The 14,765-nt window shown below is 32.7% G+C and overlaps 1 protein-coding gene across 3 annotated transcripts in view; it reads left to right on the top strand.

The window, feature by feature from the left end:
• Positions 1 to 14,765, top strand: part of ANKRD28 (ankyrin repeat domain 28) — a 153,816-nt gene that overhangs the window by 58,516 nt on the left and 80,535 nt on the right. For all 3 annotated transcript variants that reach the window (XM_031940271.1, XM_012551351.3, XM_031940272.1), the window contains exon 3: positions 12,307 to 12,385. In XM_031940271.1, coding sequence (XP_031796131.1) covers positions 12,307 to 12,385 — 79 coding nt within the window. The remainder of the gene's footprint in view (positions 1 to 12,306; positions 12,386 to 14,765) is intronic.

Genomic DNA, 14,765 nt, shown 5'->3' with positions numbered 1-14,765 from the left:
CCATTTTGATACCAAATTACACATGTGCCACAATTAAAAATATTTCCATATTAGTCATATTTTTTAAAATCAAGAAAAATAGAGGAAAGTGAGACAATTATTCTTCAAATTGCACTTTCGATCCATCAGTTGTCTTTGGAGGTAGCATGAATTATCATTTGACCAATTGTTAGCCATGAAACGAGGACTATTAAACATTCAGATATAGTGATGAAGAAATAATTTGATGTAAGTGAATAAATAAAAATAAAAATTAACCTTTTCTTCTCTACAGTTTGCTTTTTGGACACATGGGTATTTGTTCTCTCTCTTTTCTTTTTGATTTCTGTCCTTCCCTCCCTCTCTCCTTCCACAGAATAATTGATGAGTACTCTTTTAAAAAAAAAAAAAAAACCTATATTATTCTAAATTGTAATCTTAAATTGGGGAGGTAGTTCTTATGTTGTCAAATTATGAAGTCATTTTTGATAAGCAACTCGTCTAAAATACTTACTTTGTTACTTAAAAACTAATATTTTACCCTACAAAAACATTCTTTCAACTCTTGATTCAAATGCGTTAAAAAAACAAGAAACAGCAGAATGATGCCATTTATAATGAAAGGCATTGAAATCACATTACATGTCAGATATGTCTAGACCTATCAAAATATCATTAAAGTGTTTGGAAAAGTTGAAAATTTTTGTTAGCATTCTTTTTTGGTGCTGAATCATAGAATGCCAAAGATTAAGAAGTGATTTTACATGTAACTGGAGTAGTCTTTCTCATTAGAATGTAAGCATTTCTTGAGGACAAGTGCTGTTTAAAAGTCTTCCGAATGTGGGTTTTTTTTTTCTGTTTGTTGTTGTTGTATGGTCCTCTTTAGACCTTAGTCATTGTTCTAGAAAGACTGGCCTATTTATGGTTCCTCAAACTCTGGTTTCTATCTTCTTTGTCTTTATACAAGTTATCCAACAAGCCTGGGAAATTTGGACCTTTTACATGGTATGTTTTCCTGGCTTCTTTCAAGAAACTCCTCAAATAGTATCTATTCTTGAGTTCTTTCCTAGACTTTCTTGTTCCTACTGTCTTGTCCTTTAGGGATTACTTTCTATCCACTCTGTACATATCTTATATGTATCTAATTATTTACATGTTGTCTTTCCCATCAAAATATAAGCACTTTGAAGACAGAGACTGAATTTTTTGTTTTATTGTTTTTTTTCTATCCCCTGTACTTAACATACTGTTTAAATGTTTCAATAAAATATTTGTTGAATTAATAAGTGAAGGTTGGACCAGTTGGAATGCATTTCATCATTGAAAGTGGCTCAAAAATTCTCATGCAGATCTTCTCCTCTTATATGGGCAAGATTGTGTTAATTTTGATTTTTAGTCTACCCAAATGGATGTGGTTTTGATGCCGTTTTCTCTGTAACTTATTATAATTTAAATAATTAGTGTTGTTGTTTTTTAAATACTAGTTAGCTGATGATTAATTTGGTCACTTCTGTTACTTAATATAATGAATATTTTACAATAATCTTTTTAGGCCTGAATAACTGGTTTTTATCTTTTGTCACCAAAAGTAAGCTTGTATGAGTTACCAGTTTATCACAGCTAATTTTATAGCCAAGATACTAACAATGGGAATTATTTGAACTTGTGTTTGTGTTCTTTATCCCTGAAGCTTAGCTATGAGTCTCTATGGGGAATCTATTGTTGCTTTTCTTCATTTGTAATTTCCCCCATATTTCAAAAATTGAGATCAAAAGAAAGGAATACAGATTAGTTTGTGTGTTGGGCACTTTCAGAAGACTTCCATTTATTCATAGCCCTAATGAATGTTATTAAAGAAGGACTAAGGACTTGGGGATTGGAAATAAAAACAATGGAGCAGCTAGATTGCACAAGGCACAGTGCTGGGCCTGTAATCCAGTGAGGAAGACCTGAGTTCAGATGTGGCCTCATATACTTCCTAGCTGTGTGACCCTGGGCAAGCGACTTAACCTTTTTTGCCTCAGTTTCCTCATATGTCAAATAAGCCAGAGAAGGAAATAACAAATCCCTCCAGACTTCTTAGTCTCCAAACTCCAAATGGGGTCAGTAAAGTTGGATGTGATTGAGAGGCCTGAACAGTACAACATAAAGAATTATAACTAGTGAAAAAACATCTGTTATGAAAGTGCTTACATTTTATTTATTGAGGCAGACAATGTATGGTTTGATTTGGAGAGTGTGTGTGTGTACTTGTGTGTACATATAGGACAAAATAAAAATAAAGTGTAGAAATCCCTAGTTATTAAGGGAGGGTGGTAACAATTAGGGGAGGGGAATCAGGAAAAGTATCTTGTGGAAGGTATGAATTTTACTGAATTTTACAAAGGAAAAGAAGTATTTTGTGAAGCCAAAGTATGAAGAGCATGAATACTAGGGATTTTGATTTTGCTTTAGAAAGGCACTATAATGGGGGAAGGAGTGGTGTGGGTGAGTGTGCGCGCTACTGTATCTGGATCACAGAGTGCAGCAAAAACAGTAACATATAGTAAATATGGAAAGATAAAATGCAGCTAAGTTTTAGGGAGTCAGTTCAATTTATTGAGTATGATAACTCATATAATTGGATCTGTGCTTGAAAATCACTTTGGCTGATGGATGGATCCTGGGTAACAGGAAGACCAATTAGGGGGTCACTACAGTAGCTCAGGTGTAATGTGATTGAATTAAGGTGGTGACTGAAAATAGAAGAGAATGGGTGTGTGGGAGAGAAGTTGTAGGTGGCAAGAGACATTTAGAAGCAAGAGTAAAACTGATCAGGGAAGTCAGGGAAAATGACAAGTTCAGAATCTGGAAATCTAGAAGAATAGTGGCATTCTCTGTGGCCATGTCTGCCTGACAAAAGGATGCTCAGAACAGAACCTTGGGGAATCTTTGTGGTTAATCACTGTGGGATGGGGTGTGATAGAGATGATGAGGAAAAAGAAAAAAAAACAAAACCTGAGATTAAAAACCTCAGATTGTAGGATAATCAGAAGAGAGGTAGATTGTAGTGTGAGGAAAAAGCAAACAAGTAATCAACAGTACCAATAGTGCAGCATATAGGCAAAGAAGGGCAAGGACTAAGAAAATGCTATCAGATTTGGCAGTTACATCACTGATAACTTGGGAGGCTGTTTTCATTTAAATTTAAATTTAAATCATTTAAATGATGAAGATAGAATCCAGAGTTGAGTTGAGAATGCATGGGAAAAGGATGCTAAGTGGAAGCAAAGAGTTTAGACATTTTTAATTTTTTTCAGTTGACCTTGAGAAACATCAACAAAATGAACATATCTAAATACAAAGAAGAAACTCAATTATATGTATCTTTTTTTTAAAAGTACATGTAAGAGTTTAATCCATTAGTAATAACACTACCCTATTTATCTGAACTTCCTTTTGCTTTCTTCTAAATATATTTTAAATGTTTGGTTTTTTCAATTCTATTATTTGACATCATCAGTATTAATTCCCCTCACCTTCCATAACTCTTTACCACCACCATTCAAAACCTTTCTTTATAACAAATAAATATAATTAAGCAAATCAAACCCATCTGTTTGCTTTGTTGGATCTTTTTCATTCTGCCCCTCTCTGCTTGATTCATCAGTCTAATGGTAACTGCATCAGAGTTCTTAAAATTTTTTTTCTTTTTTTATTGCAACCATTGTATGAATTGTTTTCCTAGTTCTTGCTATGTATCAGTCTATGCAAGCAAACCATTTCAATTTTTATACTGTTTTCTTGGTCACATACCCCTTTATCCTATTGCCAATTTTGCCCTTGCCCAAACCATAGGACAGTTGGATTTTTTTTTTCCTTAGTAGTGTTTTATTTTACAAGTACATGTAAAGATAGTTTTCAACATTTTTCAACATTTTTGAATATTTGAGTTCCAAACATTTCCCTTTTTTTCCATCTTCCCCCATCCTCAAGGTGGCAAGCAGTATAAATACATACATGTACACTCATTTTAAATATATTTCCATATTTGTCATATCCTGAAAGAAAAATCGGAACAAAAGGGAAAAAAACCACATGAAAGAAAAAAGCATTCACATTCAGTCTCCATGCAAATGGCATTATCCATCCCAAGTCCATTGGAATTGTCTTGGATTATCAATCACATTGCTAAGTTGCTGTTAATGTGTACAATGTTCTCTTGGTTCCGCTGACTTCATTTAGCCTCATTTCACATAAGTGTATCCAGGCTGAAATCAGTCTGTTTATCATTTCTTATAGACCACATCCATTACATTCATATATCATAACTTATTTGGTCATTCCCCAATTGATAGGCATCCATTTAATTTCCAATTCCTTGCCCCTACAAAAAGAGATGCTACAAAAATCTTTGCACATGGGGGTCCTTTTCCCTTTTTTATCATCTCCCTGACATACAGATCCACACAATTTGATAATCCACTGAGCATATTTCCAAATTGCTCTCCAGAATGACTGGATCACTTCCAATTCCACTAACAATGTATTAGTGTCTATTTTCCCACACCCCTTCTATCATTATCTTTTCTTGTCATCTTAGCCAATCTAATAGGTGTGAGATTGATGTGGGAAAGATTCCTTTCTAGATTCCCACCCCCTCCTAGTTAATGTAATTACCCTTTTACTCACAAATCCTGGTCCCTTTGTATTTCCAATAGAAGATCGGGGCCTGACCCAGCCCCACTCAAATCTGAGCCAACTTTGAGGCTAACCCAAAAGCCCCTCAAGCTAAATCTCTCTTTATAAAAGGGACACCTTGGGACCCCCCTCTTTGCAGAAGTCCCAAACATGCTAGCCATGTGAGGACCCTCTGTCCAGTGCCCGCCTTATCTCTACCTTCATCTCCTTACTTCCAAACCCAATAATAAAACTCTTTTTATCAGTCTAGCTTTTGGCTGATAGATGCCTTTATTGGGGACTCGTGCCGCTACTAGACCTCATTTACCCCCGTATCCTTATGCAAAACCAAGGGGGTTGCAGGGGAGCTCCATTTGACTTCCTGTACCCCAAACCTGCCACTATACCTCAACTAAACCTTAATTTCATTTAGGTACCTCAAAACTAGACCTCAACAAGATGGTTAGTTCTCTGTAATCAGTAGTGATTTAGAACATTTTTCATATGACCAGGATAATTTGTTTCATGGTAATCATGTTGCAAATGGAGCACTGACCAAATAGGGCTACAATACTATTTCTCAGTATTTCTTAATTTTAATTTTAATCTTTAATTTTAGGGAGTAGGAAGACTTTGAGGGATATGCCTTTAATTTGTTACTTTTCATCATATGTACTATTCTCCTCTACTTTTCTTTAAATTTATAACAATACAGTAAAAAAAGATGATTGCATAAAAAACTGCAAATCTTGGACATATTCCTTGACTTGGTGAATTTTGGTTTCCTTCTTTGTCAGATAAAGCCATTGGATTATATTATATCTAAAGTCTTTCCTGGCTCCTACTCTTGTAATCCTGTGAGTTGTAGATTTGTAATATTCTATAAAATGATGTTACTAAAAATAAAAGGATGTAGGTTTATAACATCTATTTTCTTTTACAGAGACTTTTGTATATTAACAGTTTAAAAACTGCTTTGAGAAAAAGTCAACTTAGTTGTCAAAAAATGTTTTGCATTTTTATTATACACACCCGTGATTTTTATATCTATATAGTAGGCATTGTTGATAGCAATGATTTTTTTTTTATCTTTGTAGAATTTTTCAGAACTTACTGTGGCTTCTCAGGTTTCAGAGATTCCATTACCTAACATGTACTTTGAAGTCTTTCCACTTTAAGATCTGCCAGTTTGCTTTAGAGAAGTCTGGATCACTTCTATGCTATAATTGAAATAACAGTACAGTTTTAGTCAAGTGAATAATATCTGGCTTATTCTCTCTGTTGATAGTCAAATTTATGTAACATAATGATACTTAGACATAAGAAGATAAAAACCTAAGAAGGAATTGCTTTGTGAGACAAATTTTGAATTTTGACATAAAACAGATCTACCATGACATTGAGGGAAAGCAATAAAGACTCGTGTTCAAAAATCTCCTTTTTCTCACTCTCTCACATACACCAGGAAAACTACATAGAAAATAAGTTTAAGAAAATATTTATGCTTCGTTTTATTAAATGTTTAACATTAGTATTTATGTGTGTGTGTGTGTATGTAATATAATCACAACTATTATGAAAATAATTTGATTGTTTTCCAGTGGTTCTCAAAGTCTGGTCCAGAGCATCCTTGGAATCTCTGAAATCCTTTCAGAGAGTCTACAAATTCATAATTGGTTTATATTTTTAATGTGATCAATATCTATAACTATAACCCACATAAACAAAAACTCTTTGGCCAAAAATCCTCAATCATTTTTAATAGGATAAAGATATTGTAAAAAGTTTGACTTTTTGTCAACACTGGTTTATGGCTTGCTATTCCTTTTTCTTGTATTTGTGCTTTTAGCACATTTCTTTCCATTAACAGGTATAGGCATATTAGACTGACTTTTCAAACTTTTGGTCATTAGGACTAGGTCATTAGTTATAGATATAGATATATATCTATAATATATATTATAAATAATATATATTAATAGATAGGTAATAGATAATATATATATAATACATAATAATATAAGTAATAGATAATACATATCTATAATATATCATTTTAACGGATAGTCCTTAGAATGTAACATATATATAATATAATATTTTATATATATATCTGAGCCAAGAGATTCATGAATACTGCAAAATTTCAATTGTACTTGGCTCTTTATGGCGTGTACCCTACAGATAAGTTTCATCTAGCTTTTGTATAGTCATACTATTGTTGATGTCTTAATGAATTGGACTCGAGTGAGGTAGAATGTAAAAGTTGAGTTGGAAGAGAGAAATCAGGATGTCTGGCAATGGTTGGAGATGCCCTTGGAGTCTTCACTATCTGAACAAGCTCCACAGTGCTTGCTTCAATTACTTTTACTTTCATGGCCATTGAGTCAAATTATTCTCATCCCTCCATTTCTTGGGGGGAAGTTTTCATGAGTTTGTGAGTAGAGACCCCTTTTCCCCAATTCACTGATTTGATAGGTTTGAGACCTATTACTATTATTAATTTTGGTTTAGCTTCTCTGCTGAAATGGTTCTGCCCAGGTGTGGCTTTTGTGCATGCTATATAACCGCTTGGAGAGCCACAGGTGAGAATTGGACAACTGGTTAGACAAGGTGGATGAGCAGCCCTGAAAAGGATGATGGTCTAATGTCGACCAATGATGACTATAAACCAAAATAAACCCTTAATGATGGACTAAGTGACTTCTTGGTATATTCCCTCAACCCCAACTAGTAAGATAGCTGTCTGAGGAACAAAGTGCTCTGTGGGCCTGTACTTCTAAGAATATAGTGCAGAAGTCCACACCAGTGTCTTTACTGTTAATAGCCAGCCAGAGAACATAAGCTTAGAGTAAATATATTTACTGAAATAGCTTGGTAAGAAAATTTAAAAAACAAAAACATGTTTTCTGTCTTGGCTATATTTATTTGTAAAATTTAATGTGACTTTTCAGTTTTAGCAATTATGTTCAGTTTGAGACACAAGATCTTATTTCTGACACTCAGACCAAAGAAGTAATATTTTAGTTTTCAGAAATGAAATGTGAGATTTTATGAAGGGACCCCCTCAGATGGAATTCCTTGCTTTTCTGTAAATAGGTCACAAAATCTGCATTGTCCTAGATACATAAATATGTTCTCTTTGACCAAATTTCTAAAGGTCCTTATGTTCCCAATTCAATTTCTTCATAATTCATAATATTCAAAGCAGTTATAAGAGAACATTTTACATTTCTTTTGAAAATTTTTTATTCGTATCCTTTGACGGTTGATTAAAGAATGACTGATATATATGTGTGTGCACATATGTGTCTTGATGTGCATGTTTGTATTTCTTAGTTGTTTGTATATCTTGGATATCAAACCTTTTAAGGAAAAAAATTATTTAAAATTTTTCCCCATTTGACTATTTTTCTTCTGCATTAATGTTGTCTGTGTTATCTTTTCAATTTCAAATAATCGGGTTTTTTTTGTCTTTTGTAATTGCCTTTATCTCTTATCTGATTAATAACGCATCTCTTGCCCAAAGCTGTGGAAGGAATATGATCTATTTCTCTTACATTTTTACTTACAATGTAATCTATAATAGTAAGATCATATTTACACTTAGACTGGATTATGGAATTGTATAAGGTCTTCATCTAAGCCTAATATCTGCCAGACTGCTTTCTAGTTACCCCCAACATTTAAAAATATATAGTGCCTAATATTATTTTTAATGTGATGGATGAGCTTTTTTTTTTTAAACATAGTGTATTGATAGTGACAGTTCTTTATAAATCACTCATAGAGATTGATATGTTGCCTTATAACAATAAAGGAAGAAACTTTTTTACAGAAACAAGATGTTATTAATATTAATAAAGTTTGTATTGCTCTACTTGATCAGAAATTTTTTTTGTTCATTCATAGTCAGAACATAGATTTTTTTGCACTCGATTTTTTTCTAATGACATGTAAAGATGTTTTTCAGTATTAATTTAAGATTTTGAGTTCCAAATTTTTCTACCTCCTTCCCTTCACTCCCTACTCTTAGTAAGCAATTTGATGTAAGTTAAATATGTGCAATTCTTTTTAACATTTCCATATTTGTCATGTAATGACAATAATATCCAAAAAGGGAAAGGGGGGATCTATGAGACTATGCTTTGATCCACATTCTATCTCCATAGTTCTCTCTCTGGATGCAGACAGCATTTTCCATCTCACAACTATTGGAATTGTCTTGAATCACCACATTGAGAAGAGCCAAGTCCATCAACAATACAATTGATTGTCCCATAGAATTACAGTTACTGTGTACATTGTTCTGATTCAGATCACTTCACTTAGCAAGTCTTTCCAGGTTTTTCTGAAATCATTTCTTAGAGAACAATAGTCATATACCATAACTTGTTCAGCCAGTCTCTAGTCGATGGACATCCATACAATTCCACCACAAAAAGAACTGCTATGAACATTTTAGTACATGTGGTCCTTTTTCCTTTTTGATGATTCTTTGAGTTATGGACATTGTAATGATATTGTTGGATCAAAGGGTATATGCGGTTTTATAGTTCTTTGGCTATGGTGGTATATAGTTATTTCAATTCAAGTTAATAGGAATTCACTAATACCTTACTGTATGTTGATACTGTGCGCCATGCTGGGAATACAGAGACAAGCAAAAAGAGTCCTCTGCCCTCAAGGATGGGTGTACTTGCCTTATATCCAGAAAACTGTTGGGAACTCAGCAGCAAAGTCATTTTCAATGATTGTTCCAGTGTGTTGTATTGAGTACAAAAATGAGTAAAACTAAATATATTGAATTGAGTTAACTCTTTGTTCATTGTTGTCAAATGCTTATAGTATACCTTGGAAAGGGAGTTCAGAGCCATAATCAGTGAGAGAGTTGGAGGAGGGCTGTAGAATGGCAGGATTGTAGTCTTTCTGTGTTTTACAATTGTTAAAGAAATTCTTTTAAACAAAACAAAGGGTTAACATAACCAGTTAGACAAGACTGCGTTGTCTCTTATTCAAGGACTATAAATAGTTACAAAGGTGGATGAGTCCATCTACTTCTGTATCATTGCATAGTTTCCTATGTATTTTTTAATCTTTTTAAATAGAGGTTGAGGACTTTTCACACTTGGGTCCCTAGGTAGTAAGGTATTAGTTCATCAAGACATTACAAAATGATTATGGTTCCTATATTTTCCTCAGTATTTCGTCTCTTTGATACTCTTTATGGAATATCACCAAAATTTGGCTACCAAATGTCTATTTTCATTTAAATTTTGTTTCTTGCTTCCTCTTTCTTGTCTGCTAACAGTTTCTTTAGTCAGTATTTTTACTTTTGAGTCAGTTAAGTTTGTACCCTTGACTTGGGTATTATAATAGGCAATTAATTCTACAACAAAATAGGAAACTAAATTCAGTGGTGCTTATAGCGAAAATAACCCTCCCCCCCAAAAAAAAAAAGTTAATACTGAAACGTATAGAATCCTAAATTTGTCTCGTAGGTAACCTTTTCATAAGGGTCAGGATATTACAAGAGACCATAGATAATAAGCATAACTCTATAATCAGGGAGATAGAAAGAAACAGGGCAAGCATTTACTATCTATTTAAATAGCCAGTATCTTGTTCAGCTGTCTTGGATTTAGCTGCCTGTTTTGTGAGGTGATCTGTAGACAATCTAGTAATTTTTTTTAAATTATAATTTAGAGTTGAAGGGTTCTGTTATAGACCACTGCCATCAAATTGGCCAACTTGCCTTAATTACATTGAAACTTATGCATGAATCATCATCACTTTGGAATTTTTTTTTTTTTAAACTATGGTATTAGAACCTGAGATGATTCTTTCCACCATCTTTCTAGAGCAAATTTGCAGAAGTGTTTCTTTTACATCCACTTATTTTAAGTAATTATTCTAAGACATTTTTCACCCTTCTTTCCCCCTCCAGAAAGCTTTGAATAAGTGATGAAATAAAGAACAATTCTTCTAAAATTAGCAAAAAGGTTATTCAAGCCACAGTAGATAACCAGGTAAAAATAGCAAAAAAAAAAAATGTAAAGGAGGTCATCAGGGAAAATGTGATAGAAGATAAGCAAGTTGCTTGTCAGGTCATGATAGCCAGAGTATTCTGCTGCTGTCTTAATAGAAATATCAATGGACTTCTGTGAGAGTATCATAAGATAGACATGGATAGATTACAATCTGCATCTTTGGAAAGAGCTTCAATTTAATGAGATATTTGAATATTTGAGCTTAGTTTTTGTGATTTCCAAGCTGACTCTTAATTCTACTTCAAAATTTTAAGAAAAAAAATTGAAGATGGCTTCAAAAGTCACTGTTGCAGAAAACTGGGTTTAGTGCTATCCTTTGTCTCACTTTCCCAAGCTTACAAACTATAATTATATGGTTACTTGGACTGTTGCATTTTCTTTACGATAAGTCCTATGACAATTATTACAGTATTTATATTCTTTTATAGCCAAAGACCTTGTCAACAAAATTATTTATGGGTTGAATAGAGGAAACCAGTATAGTTTTCTTTTCAGCATAATTAAGGGAAAAGAAATTGAAGAGAACAGTTTATATTCCCTGTTCTAGTTACACTTTTTTCATGTTTTATAAGATTAGTTATGTTATTATTTTATTATATGTGTAATATATAATATGTAATATTATATATTAATTATAAGATTTTTATAATGTTAGGATTATATATCTAATCCTTAATACTTATGTAGGAAAGAATTTTTATCGGGAATTAAGGTACTCCTGTTATTGAAAATAAAAATTTAATTGGAAAAGAAAAGTTAGTTCTCTCCCCTTTCCCTCTCTTCCCTACCTCCTCTCCTAGACAGCAAGCAATTTGATATGTTAAATATGTGTACATTTGCTTTAGGGAATACTAAGTCCCTTTTTAGCTTTAGAATTTATAAGCATTCAATTAATTTTCATAACTATATACTTCATGGTCATGTTTGGCTTCTTCTTTACTCTAACCTCTCCGTCCTGAAATGTTTCCCTTTCTCAATAAATTAGTTCAGGATTTTCAAAATTACTTAATTGATATTTTGAACAAAGTAAACAGAAATGCTTCTCACTGAATTTCCATCTAATATACAATATACCAGGTGTTCCAAGAGTCTTGGTGCATTTTTAGGCTGGTAGTGATGTTTTATAGTTATAGATGGTCTGTCAATAACAACTCATATTTACATATTATTTTGCAATTCTTAAGGCTTGTTCAAGATGGAATCAAATCTGAAGTAGTGACAGTATCTTTTAGTACAAAGAACATTGGATTGGTGGCTAATTGAATGTAGGCTCTTTTCACTTATTATGCAAATCATTTCATGGTCCCTACTTTTCCTCACATGTAAAATGAGAGCATTGAATGATGGTTTCTAGAAGTGAATTTTTACCTAAAATCAGTATGACTTAAATTTTAAATCAGTATGACTTAAATATTAAATTTGGTGTTACTAAATTGCAAGTTCAAAGACCGAATGAAAACAATATGAAAAAGAGGTGGATCGTACATCTTTCATTATTTAGATAAAATATGAAATCGTTTCATAAGAATCTGTCCTAACTCTGTCTGATGCTTTCTGACTTTTAACTGATACACTAATATCCTTTAAATTTAAAACTTTTCTCCCCTTCTTATCATAGGACAATGAAAAGAGGACACCATTACATGCTGCTGCTTATCTGGGAGATGCAGAGATTATTGAACTACTTATTTTATCTGGTACGTTAAGCATTATTTAATAAAGATAACATTATTTAAGTTTGTATTCACTTAATATTTGCCAAAGTAGATTATAAACAAAATATTCACCATGATTTGGTTTTTCTTGTTTGTTTGCATGGGCAGAAACTAATCTTTTATTAACTTTTTTTAATTTTTATTAACTTTTTAAATTTTTTTTTAAAAATTAACTTTTTATTTAACTTTGTAAAAGCACTAAAATTAAAAGTAGAAGAAATGGTTATCCTTTTCTTTTCCCTTCCCTTCCCCTCTGTTTTTTCCTCTATCCCCTATTCTTCCTCTTGCTTGAATCACCACTGACATTAGACATTGGACAGTAGAACATTTCATATTTGACAATTTGAGCTTATGAAATTGAAAGTAGTATAGTTGATAGCACACTGAAATGATCCAGTAATCTAGTTTTCCATATATTGACTTGATGCAGAAACAGGTACTTTTGCCCTTTTCTCCTTCTTTCCACCTTCATTAGCTGTCAACTAAGTAGAATTAAGTACTGAATCCCTAGCAATGAATTTTACACACACACACACACCCTTGAAACTTGTTTCATTTCTTTCTAAAATCCTCCTTTCTCTGAAATAATGTCATTTTATAATGTCTCAATTGGAAATTTTTGTTTTATAACCATTTCCCAAGAAGATTTTTCATTTTGCTGAATAATAGTAATATGGAAGTATTCAATTTCCTTTTTTTTCCCCTGAGGCAACTGGGGTTTATGTGACTTGCCCAGGGTCATACAACTAGGAAGTGTCTGAGATCAGATTTGAATTCAAATCCTCCTGACTCGAGGCTGGTGCTCTATCCACTGCACCACCTACCTGCCCCCTCAATTTCCTTTTTAAAAGAATTTTTACATTTAAAGAATTAAACAACAAACCTTCACTTCAAAATTCACAGGTTCGTATTTTGGACTTTTTGGATATGACTTGCTTTGGTGATGAAGTCATCATTTGGTTGGAGTTTGTTTCTTCTGAATAGATAGCATCGGAACTACTTTTAGGATACATATTTTTGGGGTACATATATTAGTTTCACTATAGTTACCACAAAGAGGTTGAGATACTCACTCTAATTACTACTTTTTGAAAAGGAATCATGTATTTTTTTAATACATTTCTCTCCTTGTAATGTTCGTGTTGTTTAAATTGTTCTCAACATCAGTTCATATAAGTTTTTGGTGGGATGTATTTTAATAAGTTCCTGAGAGAAAAGTTATTCTTTGGAAGGATACACCATAATAGGTTCTCATTAAGTTTTTGTTCAGCTGTTTTGTTCAACTAATTAACTAGTTAAGAAATCATGTATAAGCAGATCTTAGATTAAAAGTTGAGAGTTCAGTTCAAGCAGAGTGACTGAAGGTAGTTAAATAGATTTAGATAGCCAATCAACACTGAATAGCCTTTCCAGACAAACACTACTACTTGTTTTATTCGCTTCTCTGAAGAAGGTGGGTAGTTATAAGCATCATGGCAACATGAAGTGGAGAAATACAGCAGAGGCAAAAACAAAAACAAACCCAAGTTTCTCAAGTGCCTGTAAGACCATAAGGCAAAATATCTCAGGAATATCTATAGATAAAACTAGAAGGAACAGAACATATATATGGGAAATAATATGCTAACATACATCTGGGTTTTTTTGTTTGTTTGTTTATTTTTGGATTCACTGCATTTGGATTTATTTTATTGAACTCATTGGTTTTTGGATCACCTAAAATCTTGATTCTCCTGAGATTTGGGTTTTCTACGGTTTGAAATTAGAATAGTACTATTGAAAAGATGTGTTTTGGACTCCATCTCAGATAGTGTATCAGATATGCAGCAATGTTTTGGATAGTTTTGTTGAATTGGTGTTTTTCCCTTCATAGAAATTGATTATCATCCCCTAAAAATTCAGTTTATGATCCACACAGAAAGTATCCTAATTAGATGAATAATGTGGCTTTTTTAATGATACAAAGTTCTGTTAAGTACTTAATTACTCTATCAATGTATATATTTTCTATTGTAGTGTGTATAGGCACTGCAGATGAACAATGATTTGTCTGCATAATTAATGGGAAGTAGATGAAAAAATTGAAATTGGAGAATTAAATAGAACTGTCAGTAATTTTAAGGTATATATCGTTTCTAAAGCATAATTTTGTTAATATAAACATCACAATAATTTCAGTATGTTTTCCCTCACATACCTAGTAAACCATCCCACATAACAAAGAGGGGAAAAAGACAATTCAGCAAAATAGAGAAATTTATGGTAGATATAAGCAGACTACAGCTTATTATCACCTACAAATTGTTAAAAGAAGTGGCTTGAAAAGCCTTTTTATAAGGCCTAAAAATGTGAGATCATTCTA

This window comes from Sarcophilus harrisii, chromosome 5 (assembly GCF_902635505.1).
Source record: "Sarcophilus harrisii chromosome 5, mSarHar1.11, whole genome shotgun sequence".
In the NCBI taxonomy this organism is placed as follows: domain Eukaryota; kingdom Metazoa; phylum Chordata; class Mammalia; order Dasyuromorphia; family Dasyuridae; genus Sarcophilus; species Sarcophilus harrisii.
This window is presented reverse-complemented; position numbering and strand designations above follow the sequence as displayed.